Source organism: Myotis yumanensis, unplaced genomic scaffold, assembly GCF_028538775.1.
Source record: "Myotis yumanensis isolate MYYU_CA2020_CCGP unplaced genomic scaffold, mMyoYum1.0.hap1 SCAF_7, whole genome shotgun sequence".
In the NCBI taxonomy this organism is placed as follows: domain Eukaryota; kingdom Metazoa; phylum Chordata; class Mammalia; order Chiroptera; family Vespertilionidae; genus Myotis; species Myotis yumanensis.
In genome coordinates, this window is record NW_027223758.1 from 29,478,717 (window position 1) to 29,502,054 (window position 23,338).

Below are 23,338 nucleotides of genomic sequence, written 5' to 3' on the forward strand. Positions count from 1 at the left end.
TCTAATTAGCATACTACCCTTTTATTAATATAGTCTAGGGGCCCAGTGCACAAAATTTGTGCACTGGGGGGGGGTCCCTCAGCCCAGCCTGCCCCCTCTCATAGACTGGGAGCCCTCAAGGGATGTCCTACTGATGGCTTAGGCCCGCTGGGAGCAGGCCTAAGCCGCAGTCTGGCCTCCCTCTGTGGAAGGCGACCAGGCTGATCAGGGGAAGGCGCCAGCCCCATCACCCTGCTGCTACAGCCACTGCCAGCCACCACAGCCGCCAAGGTATTTTCATCAACATGGACTCCAGTCCCTTCATGAAAAAATGACAACTTTCTTTATGCATTTTCAAGATTTGTCTTTCATAGGATATGACATTTCTCTCTTTATTTCTTTTTTATCCACACCTGAGGATATGTTTCCATTGATTTTTAGAGAATGTGGAAGAGAAAGGGAAAGACAGAGAGAAACATCAAAGTGAGAGGAACACTTTGATTGGTTGCTTCCTGCATGAGCCCTGACCTGGGCCCTGGCCAGGGAGGAGCCTGCAACCTAGGTACATGCCCTTGATCAGAATCAACCCGGACCCTGCCATCGGCAGACCGAGAGTCTATCCACTGGGCCAAACCAGCTAGGGCAGGATATGACATTTCTTAGCCCTCCAGCGGCGGACCTTCGTTTTTTCCTCCAGGAGTGAGGTGGAAAAACCCTAGATCACCTTTTTGGATTCTTATTACCCAAGTTACCAAGAACATTACCAGTGGCATACAGAGAGCTTAGCCAATGAGCTGTCAGAAAAGGTGTTTCCTCTGCAGTTCACCCGCAGAGGCACAACTGCTGGCAAGCCTAGGTTGGCACACCCCCTGTCTCTGGGCCTGTTAAAGCCTCCAGTGCGGCTTGGGCAGGGCCCCCCAGCTCTGCTGAAGCCTCTGCCTGAAGCTTGGGCAAGGCCACCCACCTCCCCTCCACTCAGGCCCTGCTCAAGCCTCCGCTGGGGCTTGGGCAGGGCCCCCCGGCTCTGATGAAGCCTCAGCTATGGCTTGGGAAGGGCCCCCGCCGCTCTGATCAAGCCTCTGCCATGGCTTGGGCAGGGCCCTCCGGCTCCGATCAAGCCTCACCTGTGCCTTGGGCAGGGCCCCCCGCTCCTCTCCAGCCCTGCTCAAGCCTCTGCTACCACGGTGCCAAGGTCTGTAGGCCAGGAGTGGCCAGGGGTTTTTTGGGACCGAGGCCACTCAGGGCCTACGCTCCGGCCTGCAGGCTCTGAGCTTCCTGGGTCCCTAGGATGTTCCTGGGACCCAGGCCGCTGGGTGCCTGCATATGCAAATTAACCCACCATCTTTATCAAGTTAATTTGCATATTCGCTCATGATCGGCTGGTGGGCGTGGCTGGTGGGCATCACAGAGGTACGGTCAATTTGCATCTTTCTCTTGTATTAGTATAGATAGTATTCCGTGGTGTAAATGTACTACAGCTTTTTATCCACTCATCTACTGCTGGGCACTTGGGCTGTTTCCAGACCTTAGCTATTATAAATTGTGCTGCTATGAATATAGAGGTGCATATATTCTTTCTAATTGGTGTTTTGGGGTTTTTTTAGGATACATTCCTAGAAGTGGGATCACTGGGTCAAACATTCCCAGGCAGTTCCATATTTAATTTTTTGAGGAAACTCCTCCTGGACCATTGCTTTATAGCTCCTAGTGATAACTGCCACAGTTCTGGCAGGGCTTACCTCAACGGAGCAATTTGTCCCAGCAGGGTTTGATTTGATGGAGCAATTTTGGGGAACATTTTATTCCACCTGTTTCATTATTACCGGAAATAATGGAGATAAGTTTTACCACTTATCTATAGGGCAAGGCAAGTATCTAATTACTGAGCATCAGCTTTTCTTATTATCCTGCAAATGACCTTCCTCCTCTTGAAGCCCCAAGGCCCCTTACCTTATCCTGAGCTCAGAATGTCATATCTACTTCATTGTCCCTTTCTATCTCTAAACCTCTTATGTATGTGTGATGACTGACTTTCTCATGTAAGTGGGATTCCCGTACATACAAATGTCATTAAATTTGGTAATGTTTGTTTGTTAACTTAATCTCTGGTGTGGATTTAATTATTAGACCAGCCAGAAGAACTTAGAAGAGTAGAGAAAGATTTCTTCCTCCCCCACCGCTTCCACTGTCCAGAGGAAACAGCTGAGTCTATTTTTCTGGAGCAGGCTTTCAATGGTCTGGGGTAGGCTTAAAGATGCATCAGAAACAGTACTTTATTCCACCTTTTCAAGGAATTTCTTTTTAAAAATATTTTTATTTGAGAGGAGAAGCAAGATGGCGGCGATATAGGCAGACGCGTCCCAGGTCTTGTCCCGGAGGAAACGGAGTAAGCAGCTGAAACTAATAACACCCACCCCGAATTGGCAAATTTACTCAGCTGGTGAGACGGTTTGCAGCCGGGAAGGGCAGACCTCCCCTGGAAAGGTTAAAAACCAGGGATCTGGGCAGGAAAGTTTGCCAGACCTGAGCCCAGAGGGTCGGAGGGAGACCGCATGGCAGACAGCCGCGTCTCTTGGGACAGACACAGACCCTGACCGGGGTAAGGAGTTCCGCGGGTTTGCTGGCGCCAGGAGATTTGAGATTTGGATTTTGTGATTGCGGAGAACTGAGACTAAAGGGGGCATCCTGAGGAACTGATCAGACCGTGCAGTGCCCATAAGAGAGGAGCGTTTCCCAGACCATGCAGTGCTGGTAAGAGAGGAGCGTTTCCCAGACCGCAGATCCAAGCAACAGCAGCCCCCTGATCACCGCAGCCTCCTGATCACCACAGCCTCCTGATGACCACACCCTCTGTCTGTGGAACAGCAGCTGTACGTGAAGCCTCCCCCCACCAGCCAGAAGAGCCAACACAGCTGTGAACAACACCCACCAGAGGAGCTGCTGCCAACTGGAAAGCAGCTGCTACCGCAACCGTCTGAGCAGCAACCACAACCCAAGGAGCCCCTGCCACCCAGGGAGCAGCCACTGAACATCTCAACATCTACATATGTCAGCGAGATCAAACATGGGTAGGCAAAGAAACCCCCAAAGGAAAGAAAAGGAGGACTCGCCAGAAAAGCAGCTAAGTGAGACAGAGATATGCAACATGACGGAAAAAGAATTCAGAATAAGGTTCCTAGAGTACATGCACCAGATGTTCAAGAAGCAAGAAGAAACAGATGAAAAACTCAACTACTTATGCAAGAAGCTAGAAGAAACAGATGAAAAAATCAACAACTTAAGTAAGTCCCAAGAAGAAATGAAGAGTGACATAGCTTCAATAAAAAACTCCATTGAAAGTATCAATAGTAGACTGGGAGAAGCGGAGGACCGAATTAGTGAATTAGAAGACAAGGAAGCAAAACACACTCAAACTGTACGGCAAATGGAGAAAAAAATTAAAAGACAGGAGGAGAGCCTAAGGGAGCTTTGGGACAACATGAAACGAAACAACATACGAATAATAGGGGTGCCAGAACAACAGAAAGATGAACATGGATTAGAAAACCTATTCGAAGAAATAATATCAGAAAACTTCCCTGAGGTGGGGAAGAAAAAAGTCACACAAGCCCAGAGAGTCCCAAACAAGGTGAACCCGAAAAGACCCACACCAAGACACATCATAATTACCATGGCAAATGTTCAGGATAAAGAGAGAATCTTACAGGCTGCAAGAGAGAGACGGAAAGTAACATACAAGGGATCTCCCATTAGATTATCAAATGATTTCTCAACAGAAACACATCAGGCCAGAAAAGAATGGACGGAAATCTACAAAGTGATGCAAAGCAAAGGACTGAATCCAAGAATACTCTATCCAGCAAGGCTATCATTCAAAATTGAAGGGGAAATAAGAAGCTTCACAGACAAAAAAGGGCTAAGGGAGTTTATCACCACCAAGCCAGCCATGCAAGAAATGCTAAAGGGACTGGTGTAAAAAGAAGAAATATCAAGCTCAGAAAGAAAACAGCCACACACACACACACAAAAAGAAATGGCTACAAACAAGTACCTTTCAATAATAACTTTAAATGTAAATGGACTAAATGCTCCAACCAAAAGACATCGAGTGGCTGAATGGATAAAAAAACATGACCCATACATCTGCTGTCTACAAGAGACCCACCTCATTAGAAGGGACTCACACAGACTGAAAGTGAAGGGATGGAAAAATATCTTTCACGCAACTGGAAAGGAAAAGAAAGCTGGGGTAGCAATACTTATATCTGACAAAATACATCTCAAAGTGAAGGCCATAACCAGAGATAAGGAAGGCCACTTCATAATACTAAAGGGATCAATACAACAAGAAGATATAACCCTGGTAAACATATATGCACCCAATGCAAGAGCACCCACATACATAAGAAAACTTCTGGAAGATATCAGGGGAGAGATCGACAACAATACAATCATAGTAGGGGACTTTAATACACCACTGACATCACTGGATAAATCCGCTAGACAAAAACTCAGCAAAGAAACAGCAATCCTAAATGACTCACTAGATCAGATGGACTTAATTGACATCTTCAGAACACTTCACCCCACAGCTGCGGAATATACATTCCTCTCAGGTGCTCATGGGACATATTCAAAAATAGACCACATATTGGGTCACAAGCAAAGTCTCCACAAATTCAAGAAGATTGAAATCATAAAAAGCTTCTTCGCAGACCACGATGGCATAATGTTAGAAATAAACTACAATAAAAACAACCCAAAATACTCAAACACTTGGAAGCTGAATAGCATGTTATTAAATATTGATTGGGTTACCGATGACATCAAAGAAGAAATTAAAAACATCCTGGACACTAATGACAATGAAAACACAACAATCCAAAACCTCTGGGACACAATGAAAGCAGTCCTGAGAGGAAAGTTTATAGCTCTACAGGCCTATCTCAAAAAACAAGAAAAAATGCTAGTCAATCATCTAACTCTACAACTCAAAGAATTAGAAAGAGAGCAACAAGAAAACCCCAGAGTGAGCAGAAGGAAGGAGATAATAAAGATTAGAGCAGAAATCAATGAAATAGAGACCAAAAAAACAATACAGAAAATCAATGAAACCAAGAGCTGGTTCTTTGAAAGGATAAACAAGATTGACAAACCCCTAGCCAGGCTCACCAAGAAGCAAAGAGAGAGGTCCCAAATAAACCAAATCAGAAATGATAGAGGCGAAATAACAACAGACCCCACAGAAATACAAATGATTGTTAAACAATACTACGGGCAACTCTACTCCAACAAACTAGACAACCTGGAGGAAATGGACAAATTCCTAGAAAAATACAACATTCCAAAACTCAATCAGGAAGAATCTAAAAACCTCAATAGGCCAATAACTATGGAAGAAATTGAAGCAGTCATCAGAAAGCTTCCAGCAAACAAAAGCCCAGGGCCAGACGGCTTCACAGGGGAGTTCTACCAAACATTCAAGGAAGAACTAAAACCTACCCTCCTCAGACTACTACAAAAAATTCAAGAGGAAGGAACGCTTCCAAGCTCATTCTATGAAGCCAGCATCACCCTAATACCAAAACCAGGTAAAGACATCACAATGAAAGAGAATTACAGGCCAATATCCCTCATGAACATAGATGCCAAAATCCTCAACAAAATCTTAGCAAATCGGATCCAGCAGTACATCAGAAGGATCATACACCATGACCAAGTAGGATTTATCCCAGAGATGCAAGGATGGTACAACATCCGTAAATCAATAAATGTGATACATCACATAAACAAATTGAAAGAAAAAAACCACATGGTCATATCAATTGATGCAGAAAAAGCATTCGACAAAATCCAACACCCATTTTTGATAAAAACTCTCAGAAAGGTGGGAATAGAAGGATCATACCTCAACATAATAAAAGCCATATATGACAGGCCCACAGCCAACATCATACTCAATGGACAAAAACTAACACCATTTCCCCTAAGAACAGGAACAAGACAAGGATGCCCACTCTCACCACTCCTGTTCAACATAGTACTGGAAGTATTAGCCATTGCAATTAGGCAAGAAGAAGAAATAAAAGGCATCCAAATTGGAAAAGAGGAAGTAAAACTGTCCTTATTTGCAGATGACATGATATTATACATACAAAACCCTAGAGACTCCATCAAAAAGCTACTAGACTTAATACATGAATTTGGCAATGTAGCAGGATACAAAATTAACCCCAAGAAATCTGAGGCATTTCTATACACCAATAGTGAACTTTCAGAAAGGGAGATCAGAAAAACAATCCCATTTACCATCGCACCAAAAAAATTAAGATACCTAGGAATAAACTTAACTAAAGAGGTTAAAGACCTCTACTCAGAAAACTACAGGACGTTGAAAAAAGAGATAGAGGAAGACATAAACAGATGGAAGAACATACCATGTTCTTGGATTGGTAGAATCAACATCATTAAAATGTCCATACTACCCAAAGCAATCTATAAATTCAACGCACTTCCCATTAAAATACCAATGGCCTTCTTCAAAGATCTAGAACGAACTCTCCAAAAATTCATCTGGAATAAAAAAAGACCCCGAATAGCTGCAACGATCCTGAGAAAGAACAAAGTAGGTGGGATCTCAATGCCAGATATCAAGCTGTATTACAAAGCCACTGTTCTCAAAACTGCCTGGTACTGGCACAAGAACAGACATATAGATCAGTGGAATAGAATAGAGAGTCCAGAAATTAGCCCGAACCAATATGCTCAATTAATTTTTGACAAAGGAGGAATGAACATACAATGGAGCCAAGATAGTCTCTTCAATAAATGGTGTTGGGAAAATTGGACAGACATATGCAAGAAAATGAAACTAGACCACCAACTTACACCATACACAAGAATAAACTCAAAATGGATAAAGGACTTAAATGTACGACAGGAAACCATAAAAATTCTAGAAGAATACAAAGGCAACAAAATCTCAGACATATGCCAAAACAATTTCTTCACTGATACAGCTCCTAGGGCAGTTGAAACTAAAGAGAAAATGAACAAATGGGACTACATCAAAATAAAAAGCTTCTGCACAGCAAAAGAAACCATCAACAAAACAACAAGAAAACCCACCTCGTGGGAAAACATATTTGCCAACGTCATATCTGATAAGGGCTTAATCTCCAAAATTTATAGGGAACTCATACAACTTAACAAAAAGAAGATAAACAATCCAATCAAAAAATGGGCAAAGGATCTAAATAGACACCTTTCAAAAGAGGACATTCAGAAAGCCAAGAGACATATGAAAACATGCTCAAAGTCACTAATCATCCGAGAGATGCAAATCAAAACAACAATGAGGTACCATCTCACACCTGTCAGAATGGCCATCATCAACAAATCAACAAACGACAAGTGCTGGAGAGGATGTGGAGAAAAAGGAACACTTGTGCACTGCTGGTGGGAATGCAGACTGGTCCAGCCACTATGGAAGGCAGTATGGAGGTTCCTCAAAAAATTGGAAATGGAACTCCCATTTGACCCTGTGATCCCACTTCTAGGAATATATCCCAAGAAACCAGAAACACCAATCAGAAAGGATATATGCACCCAGATGTTCATAGCAGCACAATTCACCATAGCTAAGATCTGGAAACAGCCTAAGTGCCCATCAGTAGATGAATGGATTAGAAAACTGTGGTACATCTACACGATGGAATACTATGCTGCTGTTAAAAAGAAGGAACTCCTACCATTTGCAACATCATGGATGGAACTGGAGAGCATTATGCTAAGTGAAACAAGCCAGTCAATGAAGGAAAAATACCACATGATCTCACTCATTCATGGATAATAAAGACCATTACAAACTTTTGAACAATAATAGATACAGAGGCAGAGCTGCCTCAAACTGATTGTCAAACTGCAGTGGGAAGGCCAGAGAGAGTTGGGGGGCAGGAGGGAGGGGAGTAAGAGATCAACCGAAGGTCTTGTATGCATGCATATAAGCATAACTAATGGACATAAGACACTGGGGGGTAAGGGAGGGTAGGGGTTTGTCAAGGGCGGGGGGGCAAAAAGGACACTTATGTAATACCCTTTGTAATACTTTAAGCGAAAAAGAAAAAAAAAAAAAAGAAAAAAAAATATTTTTATTTATTTCAGAAAGAGAGGGAGAGAGAGAGATAGAAACACCAATGATGAGAGAGAATCATTGATTGGCTGCCTCCTGCACACCCCACACGGGATCAAGCCTACAACTCAAACCTATGCCCTGACTGGGAATCAAACCATGACCTCCTGATTCATAGGTTGATGCTCAACCACTGAGCCATGCCCGCTGGGCTTCAAGGAATTTCTGATTTTTTCCTGTTTTGCAGGTACACGTCATTCCCAGTGGCATCTGAGTTTGACTCCCTTCTCTTCCACCAGGGAACGTGGTACCCAACTGAGACCAGGTCTTCTACCAGCAATGAGAAAAGGAGAAAAACAAGACATGTGTTGTGTCTGCTGGCATGGTCTTGGGGCAGACAGAGCAAACACACAGCTGCTGGCATGAGCCGAGTTTGCTAGAAGTCTGCTCTTCAACAGAGCAGTGCCTGAGCTTTCAGTTGGGGAAATTGAAACTTGTCATGATGCCATATTTATGTGTCTTCTCCATCACTTGCCCAGCTGTAGTGTCACCAGTGTGTTATCACTGCCTGCATGTGGGCACATGGACCCTGCTGTCAGCATTTCAGTTGATACCCTGGCAGACTCTGGAATGTGCCATGCAGCAACACGTGGGCATCTTAGGGCATCTCTGTCCAACCATACACAACACATGAAGAAAACGTGTTGGGTGGGGATTCAAGATGTGACTAAACTGCAGGTCTGAAGTAGGGCCAGGGATCCCTGACCCAATGGGCCACTGCTCCAGGTCAGTCACTTGTTACCAGAAAGCTTGAGGTAGTGTGGGCATCTCAAGACAATTAGTGGCCACTACCTGGGACACACCTCACTAGGACCAGAGGGCTGGGTGTCTAAATGTTGCCGGGCACATCCTAAGCAAGGTGGGGTGCAAGGGGCTCCGGAGAGATGCTGTTCAGGGGCATCAGTATGCTGGGATTCTTGTCCCAGCATCAAGAAGGGTTCAGGAATCTGGAGAAGGGGCTGTGCGTAGATTTAATAGGAATCCAGAGACTAATAAGGAATCTGGAGATGAAATATAATTTTGAAAGGCGTTGGGGGTCAGAGGAGCTTAGCTAAAGGAGCTAAGATCCAAGATCTTAAGTCTAAGGTCTTAGGTTCTCCCTGTCCCCAGGACCCCATGCTTTTTATTAACACATCTTGTCCTGAGGCGAGGCAGAAATATACACTTCAAAGGGTATACAGAAACATTGTCAGAATGGGGGAATTAGCCTACGGCTGTTCAGGTGTTTGGCCAGTAGGAGGCAATAACATGTAGATTAAGATGCCCTTTAACTGTCTGGCAGCTACAATCAATTTCCTATTCAGGTTTGGGGAAATGCCTTTAGCCATTCCCAATAGGTGACTATGTGTGTGACTCAACCCTGTTGAGTCCCCAAGTCTCATCAACCTTTTGATGAAACTCTTAAAATTATGACATGCTGGAATTGGTTTCCGGCACATCGGGGGGTACTTTAACCAAGTGTGCTTGATGCCTGCTCCTTTAGATCTTTATGACCTAAGAGGACATTCTCACTGGCAAATACTTGCTTGTGTAATTTTACTGGAGATTTATTAAGGAAACAACAAACTTTATGCCTTGTCTTGCCATTTGAGAGTATGGAGTCATGCAAACATACCACTCTGTGAGCAGGAAGCTTGCACACACACTGCCTGCTTTCCAGGGTTCTCATCCAGATGTTTTGGGCCAAGGACCAAATTTAGAATGGGAATTGCTCACAGTTTTAGGACTTTCAAATGGTCCATGGTCAGAAATCACGTGGGAACCATTAGGTGTGTCATCTGCAAAGGGGAGAAGATGCTTAAGCAGCGCTTGTAGAAAAGTCAGCTTCTCACACTTAAAGGACATAGAAACTCCTACAAGTTAACACCATACACGCTGCAGGTGGCAATGGGAATTGCTCCTCCCATGTGAACATTATCTAGTCACGCGGAGAAAAATTTAAATTACTCACAGTTTTGTTCCAGAAATTCTGCCTGTACAAATCTATTCCACAGAAATAAAAGTAACAGATTGCAAAGTTGTACATATAAAGATGTTTATTGTTTTCAGCGGTAAAAAACTGGAAACAACCTGAAGGTCCATCAACAAGGAAATGATTAAATTAACCAGCGTCCATCCGTACTGTGGAATATTACACAGCAATGTAAAAGGATGAGTTAGCTAACTAGCTAGCTGTTGAACTGGAGAGAGGTTCTTGATGCAGTGTTAAGTCACAGAGGTGAATTGCAGGGAAATAAATGTGATCTGTATGATTATAGTATTTTTAAAGACTTAATCAAACAAAAAACTCTCTCATATATCTGAGCACAATGAAAGTGCAGGCGTCATCTCAGGCAGAAAGGGGAGGGGGTTAGGGAAAGTAGAGGGGGAGGCAAGAACAAAAAATCTTAGGAAAAAATGAAAAAAAAAGTTGAGGGAAAATTTAGAATATAAATGCTGACCTATATTATTATTGCACATATGTACATTTGTATATGCAAATGGTAAGGGCTAGGAGGTTATAGGAAAAAAGGAAAACACTGACTTAATCAGATGCTAGGATTGTGAGCAATGTTCTATTTAAATTTCTGCTGTAATTTTCATGTCACAATAAATGTTTTTTTTTAAAAAGTCAACACTAAGAAGGAACAAGAAAGCAATGGTGAAATTATTCACATTTCAAAGGACTCTCAAGAATAATTCAGAAGCTTCTCACAGTGTCTTGCGCATAGTAGGCACTTGGCAGTCCTTTGCTAAAATGAAGAACCAGACTCACATAGCCTTGGCTTGACCTCATAATTCATAAACATGAGCAGGGATGCTCAAGTACATACAGTTTTGATTAAAAGCTCCATAAATAAAGTGTGCATCTGAGTCACCATGTACAAATTCATTTCACGCTCCGCTTAAATCTGAGTTCTGGAACTATTAAAGAAATGAGAAATGACAGCAATTTTAGAAAATGTGCTACATATGGACTAAGTGTTTTCAGATCAGAAATGAAGTCATTTTGCTTATGTGGCTGTGTGTGCCCTTGTAATTAAACTCAGCAGAACCTGGACCTGAAATTTCAACATCAGTTTCTAAGTAATTGTTCTTTCTGTCGGGATTGTTATTATTTAGAAAATAAGAATTGACATGTAAGAAATATGTGGTCAGTACTTTACTTTGTGAAAGGATTCAAGAGGGCACTGGAAGCGGTGGTGAGCGAGGTGCTGGCAGAGTGAGAACCAAAACCACCTTTTCTTTGGGGGGGGGGGGGGCTCTGCTGTTTCGGTGCAGGGTGGGCATCTCCCAGGGGCAGGCTGCTCCCCTGAGATGCCCCGCCCCCAAGTCCTCCACCCCGTTTCTATGTTAAAAGCTTCCAAATGTATCCTTGAGAAGAACACAGATAACAGTGGGGGCTCAGAACAAGAGGTACCCTTATCAACATTCATGCCCTAAAAGACTTCATATAAACGGTCTGATAATGCACTTTTTTTTTTCTCTTACGGACTCTTTTTATAGGAGAATTGATAATATTCAGCAGCTGTTATCTCCAAATATGGTTCAACAACTCCCGGGGGAGGGGGGGGGGGATCTCTGAGAGCACCCCAGAGGGCCTCTTAGAGCTTTTGATTCATTATTTTCATTTATGCTGTATTCATATTTTAAAATATGTACTTTAAGCTAAAATTAACAAATGACATTTTATAATATATATTTTAACTAATAAACAGATCAGAAGTGATGGGTCTATTCTTGCTTATGGCATGGGTTAATTATTTTTAATTTTATTTTTCAATTACAGTTTGCATTCAATGTTATTTTGTATTAATGTCAGGTGTATAGTATAGTGGTTAGACAATCATATACTTGACAAAGTGGCCCCCTGATATTTCAAGTGCCCACTGGGCCCTGTAAAAGTTATTGCAATATTATTGACTATATTCCCTATGCTGTACAGCATGGATGGATTCTTTATTAGGTCTTCCTTAAGTTTATTTTTAACCTTTTTGGCGAGGAGGAATTATTTTTCCGTAGTGATCAGTGGTTCACAAAAATGATGGCCTGTCCCCAAAGTGGTGGTAAAAATACTGCTAGAGATTGTGTGGAGTCCCTGGGTAAAGGAAGGATACTTAAAGATGCTCCTACACATGTCCCTAAAACCATGCACAGAGTCAGGAGAGTATTAGAAAGCAAGTATGTTACTTAAAAAATATTTTCTTAAATACATGGTCTGTTTCAGAGATGGGAACAGCAAACATTGATTCTTCTTGTGGGAAAAAAAAAATCTTCATGTGACAGACAGATCCTGCCGTGGCTCTAGTCTGCTCTGGGAATATCACGGGCTTGGCAATATTTCCTTACAAGATAATCTCTGGGCTTATGTCTAGTTTTATTTCTATTTTAGTTTAATCCCTTTGTTACATTTTAGTATAATTAGAAGAATTAAATGAGACCTCCATGGAAGAAAGGTATCAAACTACATGACCATCAGCTGTGGTCTTCTCATATTTCTAAAACTGGCATCTCCCGTTTCATCAGAGATACATTTGGATGTGGCCTTGAGGGCCACCAGGGATCACAGGACAGCCCTGGGAGTGCCCAGAGCCCAGAGCCCAGAGTAGGCAGTCTGGGTTAGGCAAGCCAGGGTTGAAGTCTGGTCCTACCTCTCAAAGCCTCAGTTTCCTCTATGCTGTGGGAATAACGCCTACCTCTGAGAATTGCTGGGAAGTATTGCGAAGTGCTTGGCACAGTCCCTGGTGCGTTCTTTCACCAGCTCACCAAACATCTATGGTGTAATACGGTGTGCCAGGCACTCCGCCGGGAGCTGAGGATGCAGCGCCGAACGCGCGCCCTCGGGACGGCCTGCAGGGGGTGGAGACCCGAACCATCACATTCAAGCGGATACCCGGGTGGACACGGGAGAGGCTATGGAAGCGCGGAGGAATCACTGCTCTCTGGTACCTTCAGAACAGGGGGTGGAGACCGGGGCAGAGAATTGGGATGACTCTGTGGTTGGCTCGCCCGCTTAGCTCATCGCTGCGGCTGCCCGCCTGCCCGCAGGCTTATTTCACAATGAACCAAATGGAAACCAGCAGGCAGGGCATCACGGGCCGGTTCACGGTGACCCAGAGACCCGCTCCGTTTTCCAACCAGAAATCGCAGTGCTTGACGGAGCAGAGCTCCCGGACCAGCCGCCACAGGATGCGCCGGTGAAGCCTGTTGTCCGGTCTCTCCTGGGACAGCTCCTCCTGGTTCGCAGCCTGGGTGGCGTTGATGCAGCCGCTGACGAACTTCTCCCGGGTCACGTTGGCCTCGGAGCAGCCGTTGTAGTGGATCTCGTCGGGGAACTGCCAGTAGTTGGCCTCGTAGTACCTGTTGGCCTCGGCTCCGAAGTCGATATCCAGCTTGCGGCCGTGCTTGATGAAGGCCCCGGGGCGCAGCTGCATCTCCACCCTCTGGGCCTCCGTGACCTGGGAGCTACTGGGCTGGGCGGCCGCCTTGCGGTTCCACTTGATTCGGTGCTTTATGCCTCTCGCCTGCACTGCGGCGAGCTGGCTGAAGAGCAGGACGCAGACAATGGCCAGGCAGCACCCACCCAGTTGCTTCCTCATGGTGCCAGAATCTGCAACAGCAAAGGATGGGGCGGTCAGGTCTCCAGCGTGGTTCCCGGCCCCCTCCCCCCTCCCGCGTGGAGACTTTAAACGAGTGACACCCTTGCCTCTACATTTGGCCTGAAGCATAATTGTTTTCCCACGCTCGGGCTGCACGGGGTTAGGCCCGTCCCAAGTGTTTTGCGTCTGCCTGGAACTAGATCCATTCAGGGCGGTGACCCTGGCTTTCTCAGACAGATAAGAAGCTGCAACTGGCAATTACACAGCCTTTGAATGAGCATGGGAAAGCGAGTGAGTGCTGACTTAAAACATACAGGTTGTCTTTGGTGCTGCAAAGTTCTTCAAATCAGGGGGCCCCTGGGAGGCAGACAGTAGAAGAGCTGGAATCAGAGGCTTCTGGGCATAGACTGTATTAAAAAAAAAAAAACCCACACTTTGTTAACCAATGTTAACACATAAAATGAATCTATACCCTGCCAATCAGAGCAGCTTACATAATGCAAAGGCTGTGTTGTTGTTGTTATTATTGTTATTTTATGGCTGACACTCTTATATAGGCTGTGTTTTTTATTGTCCCTCTTTATTCTGTATTGCTCTGAGCTGGCACTGGCTTGGGCACTTTCTGCCGTCTATTCTAAGTCACTGGCTGCTGATCCCAAAGACCTTTAAGGCAATGAGAGAGAGCGAGGAGATGAGTGTGGGGAGAGAGGGGGGGGGGGGAGTGTACGGGGACCGTGCCTCTCTCTATGGCCAGGAGTAATCCTTTCATTTTTCATCTCTGGGTACAGTGTGACCCCATCCGCCTCTCCCAGCTAGCTTCTTCCACACTTACTGTGTGTCAGCCTCTGACATTGTCTAACTTACTTTGCACATGGGAAAGGTATAATATGATCCCAATTTTATAAAAGTAGTACCGGGAACTAGAGAAATTAGGTAATTTGCCAAGGCCGCACAGTGGCAGGAGGCAGGTTTGAACGCAGCTCTGACACTGTTCCCACCATGCCCACTGCCCTCCTGGGCTGCCGGAGGGGCTGGTGCTCAGATATTGTGCTTTTGACTAACTGGGCATGAAGACCAACCCAATGGGCTCTAAGCTGAGCAAGGAGCTTGGGGGGCATTTCAGAGGAAATGAGATGATGGGGAGGAGAGGAGGGCTAGGGGAGCACTGAGGTGACCCTAGGGTATCTGGAGGGCTGCTGATGACATCATGGAATGCCCCTTCCTTCCAGCCCCACAATCCGAGAGTCTGTGGCATCTGGCTCCTGAAACTACAATAGTTATTGTGGAAATCCACCTTCCAAGGTCAACCATGGACAAAGGTCCAGGGCATTCCAACACCTGGACCTTTGTCCATGGGGAGCAGGGGCACGGGAAGTTATTACAGCGGAGCGTGCTTAGGCTGTCTCCTAGATAAGGCTTATTGTAAGTCCGTAAGTGCCAGAGCTGGAGGAGGTTGGAAAGTTACCTTGCTTAGCTCCTAACACACCCTCCACCATCCCCTTGCAGTATTCCTAACAGTACACCTCTGTTAAAACATTCAAATCTAGTGAGACATTGATCCTTATGTAGAAAAATAGGGAAAATCAACCCAAGTGTTTTTCTAGCCTCCTCAGGGCATCTGCAAAGAGGCCTCTGCTAACATTTCTTAACATGCAGGCATCACCTGGCTTCTGCCCCAGGGTGGACATGAATGTGCCCACAGCAGCCTACGCACCCAGGCCCAGCACCCCACCCCTCATTGCCCCCTGAACACAGTGAGCTCAGAGCAGCTTTCTCCAAAAACACTCATTAACCTCCCAAACAGGGGCCACACCCCATGTCATAGCCCTTACTCCTTGGGAAGAGAAATCTTAAGTAAGAATAATAACATCAATTACAGGCACATCAAATTAAATAAAAGCATAGAGATCTTGCGAAAGAAATTAGTCTTTCTAGGCAAGGGCTTAAAAGCAAGAGAAAATCCCAACCAGCCAACCCTACAATAGCCTTTTATTATAGCACCGAAACGTAGACATGCAGCACCTGGATGACTAACCATTCTCACGAGTGTCCCCTGACTTGGGACCCATCCCAGGAGATGGGAGTCAAGTAATCATTGCATGGTTTGCAGTCTGATTAGAAATGAGCAACCCCAACCACAGAAATGGAATCCTGCACACACTCTGCCTCCGCACCTACCTTGGACTGTCTCTGGGAGCGTGCCTCTGGAGCGGTGGCCACACTGTCCTGGAGCACACCCTCTTGGCAGCCAGGCCTGCCCAGCTAAGTAGGAGCTGGAGAGGGAGTGGCATCTTGCTTCTCTCCAAATATGGCAGCCTCCCCTCCCTGCTGGACCAATCGGGAGTCCCGGGAGCTCCTTTGTCTTGAGTAGGATGGAGCTCCTCATCACTTTCTACTCATAGGCATCACAGGAAGATCTTGATGAAGTTCAGCAAAACTTGCCTGAGAGTTGCCTTTTATTTTATTTATGTATTTATTTATTTACCTACTATTGCCAGTTTATTATAAAGGATACAGATAAACAGCCAGGTGAAGAGGTGTAGAGGGCAAGGGCTGGACTCATTCCAAATACAGGTGCCCCAAAGAGTTTGGGGTGCATCACCCTCTCAGCATGTGGAGGAGTTCACCAACCTGGAAGCTCTCCGAACCCCAAGTATTATTATAAAAGCTGCTCCTTCCTATCACCCCCGCCACTCAGGAAGTTAGACAATTGTAGAAGCTTTGTGCCAGGAACTGAGGACAAAGATGAAACATATATTTCTCATTACATGAGGACGTCGCAGCTGGACAGATGGATGGATGCGTCTGTCCAGTTGTGGCTATTTTTAAGACTGGTATTTTTAGAGGTGCCCTTTAGAATGGAAAGGAAAGCGTTAGAAGGAAAATGCTTTCCCATCAGTATCTACAACAGAGGATGGATTCAACAGGCCTTGCTGGATATGCATACTGTCCTGCACCTCTGGACCAGTCAGAACGAACGGGTGCCCTTTGTGGGAAGGGGCAGGTCAGGAAGAGGGCGAGTGTTCAGCTAGAACCCACAGGGAGTGAGGGGCCGGGCTGGCATTGGGTAGCGGGTGAAACAAGACTAATGGTGGGTGGAAGGCCAAATCAGAGGACGTGCCTGCACTTTGGGCTGCTGGGGTCACGGGGGGAAGCTTGAACCACTGAATTAGTCCAAACGCCAATGAGTTGAAGATCTGTGACAACCCAGGGAACAGAGAGAGATAGGTGGCAATGAAACAAACACAGTTTAAAGATGGAGGGCGCTGAGAGCGGGTTTCTTCAGAGTGTCTCTGTCTATACATGATGCCCAGTGTAGCCGGGAGAGGAGCTGGGGAATCAGTCACTCCATGCATAAGGGACTGCATAGGTAGCTATTACCACTCCTTATACGAAGGATCTTGTTCAGGTGTCCCTGTTATGATCATTATTGCAACTTGAAATAAAAAGTGAATTGCGGATGTGTGCATGGAGCCTGATTTGCCTGTAAATAAAAGATGATCTTCAGCCTGAACGTGACTCCATCTATTCTCTAGATTCGCTTCAAAGCCCTTTTGCAAACCAAATTAAGCGATTAATTCTAAATCGACCAGCAGATGGCGCTAGGAGAGTTTACAAAGACTTTTTGCCCTTGAGGTAGGAAACCCCCCAGCAAACGCTGCCCTTGCAGAGCTTCTGTGCTCCAATTGGAGTTGGGGCCTCCAGTTGGACCTTCCTTTCTCCTTTGCCTTTTCTTTTTAAATTTTATTTCATTTCTCTCTTCAAGAAAACATACCACTTTACCATTTTTATCTAGAACAGCGGTTCTCAACCCGTGGGTCTCAACCCCTTCTTAGGCGGTCGAACGACCCTCTCACAGGGGTCGCCTAAGACCATCCTGCATATCAGACATTTACATTATGATTCATAACAGTAGCAACATTACAGTTATGAAGTAGCAACGAAAATAATTTTATGGTTGGGTCACAACATGAGGAACTGTATTTAAAGGGCCAGAAGGTTGAAAACCACTGATCTAGAATCCTAGATATTTGGTCTCCTGAACACAAACACAGCAGTGCAAACTTAGTATAATCTATTTGCAAAATTCAGAAGTAAAAGAAAAAAGATCTCAATATTTCACTCTCCAGAGACAAGTGTCAGTACAATTTTGTTCATTGTGTAGGTGTTTAGGGTCATAATTAGGGTTTGGGGTGTTCAGAACTGGAAAGGACTCAGAATCCTCCAGTCCAGCTTTCACACTGTGTGAGGTCATGGGACCCAGATAGGCCCAAGGCCACCCAGCCAGGCAGGCTGTCCGTGCAGGCCCATTGCCCTGTTCTAAACTGTGTGTACTGTTCACCCTGTCTGTCCCCATCTGGTACCATCACCTCCCAGCTGCCTCCATCCCTTTCTTTCCATCCCTTTCCGAGCAGGACTTTGCCCAGAGCACAGTGGGAGGTTGGTTTAGAGCTGATGAGGCTGCAGATTCTTCTTGTGGGGGAACAAAGAGCTGTTTTCGGAGGCACAGAGGAGTGAGGACGACAGAAAATGTTCAGAAGAAGGGAGGAGCTCTGGAAGCTGCAAACGAGGCAAGAAAGCTATTAAGCAGATGCAGAGAGTACAGAACTGCTCCAATCTGCCCTGCAAAGAAGAACAAACAGCCAAGGAATTAGTGTGAGAACATTAGTCTCTTTAACTGAGCTGAGAGACACTTTGAATTGTGTCTTCTGGCACCAACAATTATATTAGGAATATATAATTTATTTATCTTTGTTAATACTCACCCGAGGATATATTTACCATTGAGATTTAGAGAGAGTGGAAGTAAGGGGAAGAGACAGAGAGAGAAATATTGATGTGAGAGAGAGACACTGATTGGTTGTCTCCCACATGCATCCTGACTGGGGCTGGGGATTGAGCCTGCAACTGAGGTACGTGCCCTTGATTGGAATCGAACCCATGGCTGTTCAGTCTGTGGGCTGACACTCTAACCACTGAGCAAACCAGCTAGGGCTAAGAATATAATTTAATCTTGGTCATGTTTATGAAAACAGGAAAAATGGGATTGCTTCCACAGGGCTGGGTGCTCCATGATGCAAAGGACTATAATATATTTTGCACAAATGGAAAAATAATAGGAAATTATGTGGATCAACCAAAAAAGCAACAGGGAGAGGCTGAGTTCTAGAATGCACGAGAGGGTCATTATTATTCCATTCCTAGTTTGATTAGAGCTCGGACCTTTGGAGAACATTTATAAATAGATATAGTGATTGTTAAGACACAGTGTCAAACTGTACCCAGCAGGGTTAGTGTGTGGGAAGATCACCCACCATATCTTGGCGTTTTGAAGATTTATCAAGAGTCTGTTATGTGTTTGGGACCATGTTGTGCCAAGGAAGGCAGAGCATAGAGATGGATAAGGCAGCTAATGGAGCTCCTGGTCTAACGGTAGAGAAATAATTGAAATGTGTTTTGGAAAATAATACTTATTAGAAAGCTGTGTAGCTGTCCAAACAGCCATACTTAATTTTTTTTCTCACAGAAAGCTATACATATCCTAATTGTACGGCATTATGTATTTTTACAAACTGAACTCACCCATGTAACCTACACCCAGATTAAGAAACTGAACATGACAGCATCCCCAAAGGCTTTGTATATCCCCATTGGGTCATTGTCCCCTCCCCTATACTGTCCCGACTCCTCCCACCATAGGTTAGTTTCGCCTGTTTTTGTACTTCATATAAATGGAGTTATTTAGAACATAATCTTTTGTGTCTGTCTTGCTCAAATGACATCTGTGAGGTATCCCCACATTGTGTGTAGTTGTAGATTGTTCATTCCTTGTGAGACTACTAACATCTCCATCCCCTTGTTGGTGAGCATTAGGGTGATTTCTGGCACAAACAGTGTTGCTGTGAACTTTCTTGCACATGCCCTTCGGTGGACATATAATCGCCTTTCTGCTGGATGTGTTCTCTGATAGGTAGCCTTGCTGGGTCATAGAATATGGCCACGTTCAGCTTTCATAGTCTGAGAAGTTTGATTATTGCTTTGTGTAAATCTTAAATGCCACTGTCCTCTACAGCATGTCCACACTTCTCTTTGGACTCCACAGCATTTGACACATACTGTTCACATGCCCAACTGAGCTCACAGAAGCTGAAGGACTGTGTTTCATTTGCACCTGTTTGCCCACCACCTTGCCCAGTGCCAAGAATCATCAAGATGGGTCACAGTCAATGTGGAAAGTGGTGAACAAGTCCCAGAGCCAACCAAACTGGAAAATGCAGGGTGAGGTCACTTCTTGATATCGATGGCTGCAGGAATGAGATCTGGCAGCTGATGGGAAAGGGGGACCCAACATTTTAAAGAAAGGCTTTTATTGAAATACTAGAGGCCTGGTGCTTGAATTTGTGTATGGGTGGGGTCCCTCGGCCTGGCTGACAATTGGGGTCAATTGGGGGGTCTGGCCTGTGGCGGGGAGGGACTGAGGGATATTGGCTGGCTGAGGGGAGAGACAATGGGAGGTTGGTTGGTTGCCCCTCCCTGCATTGGGACTGATGGGGAGGGGGGCGGCAGACTGGGGGGAGGGATTACAGGAGGTTGGCCCCAGGAGCAAGCTAACCAGTGGCCAATTCTGTGAGGAATCGGGCTCCCTCCTCCCTCCTGTCTGGGTCTGGGGTGCGGGTGTACCAAATTTGGGACTACCAGGGCCCCAGCAGCAAGGTCTGGGTCAGTGCAAGTCATAGCTACCAGTCGGTCGTCTGGTCCTTCTGGTCATTCGGTCATAATGGTCACTTGGGCTTTTATATATATAGATAACTAACATGCACAAAAAAGTGCACTTTTACATGCACAGTTCAATACATTTTCACAAACTGAACAACCTTGTGTAGCCAGCAGAATATTCAAATCCTCATGCCTGATCCCCACCCACCTGAAGGATACCTACTGTTCTGACTTCTAATGCCCGGGCCATTCTGCTTTTGTATTTTATACAAACAGAATCATGCAATATGTGCTCTTTTGTGGCTGGCTTCTTTTGTTCATCATTATGTTTGTGAGATTCATCAATATTGTTGCCTGGAGATGTTATTTTTTCAGTTCTCATTCCTGTACAAAGAGACCACATTTATTTATCAATTCATCACTTGATGAACCTTTGGGTTGTTTCCCTTTTGAGGCTGTTATGAATATAGTTGCTATGAAAATTCTTATGTACAACTCGTGGTGAATGTAAACTCTCATTTCTGTTGGGCAAATCTTTAGGAGTGGAATTGCTGGGTCAGTGGATAGGTGACTGCTTAGCTTTAGTAGAAACTGCTAAACAGCTCCCCAAAGTTGTTCAGCCAACTTAGATTCAGCTGTGTGAGAGCATGCCAGTGCTCCCCACACACCTACTGTGTGCTGGCCCCTTTGTGTTGAAGACTTCTTTTAATTTTAAAAAAAATTCTCAACGAGGATATGTTTAGTGATTACTTGAGTGATTGAGAGAGAGAGAGAGAGAGAGAGAGAGAGAGATGTGAGAGAGAATCAGCAATGGATTGCCTCTGGTATGGGCTCTGACTGGAATCCTGGAATCAAACCCAAAAACATTTTGGTGTATGGGATGATGCTCCAACCAACTGAGTCACCCAGCCAGGGCAAGACTTGTTTTAATTTTTAAATAAACAATGACAATAATGTGCTAAGTTATAATAAAGCTAAGAACAAATGATAAAGATGAGAGGAGATTAGGCCTAACTTTGTCCCCCGAATTGCAGGGATTCTTAACCTGGAAGGGGGCTACCCATGGATAGAATTTGGGAGATACATGGACTTGGATAGGAAAAAAAAAATCACATCTTTATTTCCATTAACCTCCGCCGGAAATATAGCCTTTGCTTCACGAAGAGTGGCCGCAGCATTAGCTGTGCCTGTGAGCATCACCCACTAGGATCACAGATGTTTTTGTCACGTTACGGGCATGTGGCTAGCAGCCCAGTTTGCCAAGGAATGAGGGGGATTCCAGACACAGGATTTTCAGTGCTCAGATGGGAACGTAGTGGGCAAACCAGGACAAGCTGGACATCCCTACCCCAGGTGAAATCCCTTACACTTATCATTATGCAAATATTAGGTAGTAAGTCCACCATATCTTACTTAGTGCGTTTAAAAATATTTAATCGGTGTAAAGCTGTTTTGATAACTATATTTTAGCATTTGCTTTCCTGCGTAACCGCTATTTATTTTATATACTTAAAAACATTATGCTGAGCCCGGGGCGATGTCTGCGGGGCGAGCCAGCGAGAGGAGTGGGCGGCGGCGCGCCTGCAGCCTGAGCCTCGGGCGGCCGGGAAGCCAGTGCGCGTGCGCGGCGGCGGCCTCCTCCGCCATCCGCCACCCGGGAGCGGCCCGCGGGGACCGGGGACCCGGAACGGAACGAGCCAGAGAGCGGGGTGGGGCGCGAGGCGAGGCCCAGCCACCAGCGGGCGGCAAGGGGACCTGGAGCAGCAGCTGCAGCGGGCGCGGCTGGCCAAGCAGGCGCAGCGCTACGACATGGCCTCCTCCATGAAGGCAGCGACAGAGCTCAAGGAACCTCTCTGCTTGAAGATGGAAACCTCTCCGTGGCCCACAGGAATGTGGTTGGCGCCAGGCGATCCTCCTGGACGGCCAGCAGCAGCATTGAGCTGAACACCACGGCCAATGGGAATGGAGAGAAGTTGGAGAAAGGTTACTTACTGGGAGAGGACTGAGGAGGAGCGGGGAACAGTGTGCAATGGGGACAAGCCTCTCCTCGAGAGCTGCAGTGATTTCCACGTATTTTACCTGAAAAGGAGAGGCCATCCCCACCGCTACTCGGCAGAGGTAGCTTCTGGGGAGAAGAAAAACAGGTGGTCGAAGCTTGTGAGGCGGCCTACAAGGACGTTGTTGAAATCAGCCAAGAGCACGGGCAGCCGATGCACCCAGTCGGACTGGCCTGGTCCTCATCTTCATGTTACAAGGTGCAGCATGCACCGGAGCGGGCCTGCCCCTCAGCCAAACAGGCCTTCCAGGATGCCATAGCCGAGCTGGGCACACTAAACGAGGATTCCTAAAGGATCTAACGCTCATCATGCGGTTGCAAGACAACCCCACCCTGTGAGGGACCGGCTCACGGGATGAAGAAGCAGGAGAAAGCAACTGAAGAGCCTTTGGGTCCCTGGCTCTTCCTTCACCCACCAGCCCCCATCATCACTGATTCTTCCTTGCCACAATCACTAGATACCTAGCGCTAAACCTATCTTATCGGTATTGGCAGCACAGCTACTCAGATCTGCTCCCTATCCCAGCGACTCTGAGCTCCTGACCCCAAGTGGAAGTGACACATAGGTGTGAGATGACACACAGGGAGGGAGGATCAGGTATACACACCTGAGGGAAAACCAGATGGAAGGAGAACCAATGGAGGGAAAGCCAAAACATCACATGTGTGATTCAGATGGGGCATCCAGTTCTCCGAGGATCCAGCAAGGTCTCTGAACAGGGCAAGCAGGTCAAGGTGAGTCAGACAGAGATGTAATATGGGCAGTTCAGATGCTAAGGCTCAAGTGAAGGCCTCCATTTTTCAAGACCTGGTATC

At 45.7% G+C, this 23,338-nt stretch overlaps 1 protein-coding gene and 1 pseudogene across 1 annotated transcript; one reads left to right on the forward strand and one right to left on the reverse strand.

Moving 5' to 3' along the window:
- Positions 1-13,200: 13,200 nt before the first annotated feature.
- Positions 13,201-13,749, reverse strand: PRND (prion like protein doppel). Its single transcript, XM_070421448.1, has one exon. The coding sequence runs from the start codon at positions 13,747-13,749 to the stop codon at positions 13,201-13,203; it is 549 nt and encodes a 182-aa protein (XP_070277549.1).
- An 8,254-nt stretch (positions 13,750-22,003) lies between these two features.
- Positions 22,004-22,861, forward strand: LOC139014367 (14-3-3 protein eta-like; annotated as a pseudogene).
- The last annotated feature ends 477 nt before the right edge of the window (positions 22,862-23,338 follow it).

Bases quoted from the DNA above. Each gene is read 5' to 3' on its own strand.
- PRND (XM_070421448.1), bottom strand. From the start codon at position 13,749: ATGAGGAAGCAACTGGGTGGGTGCTGCCTGGCCATTGTCTGCGTCCTG.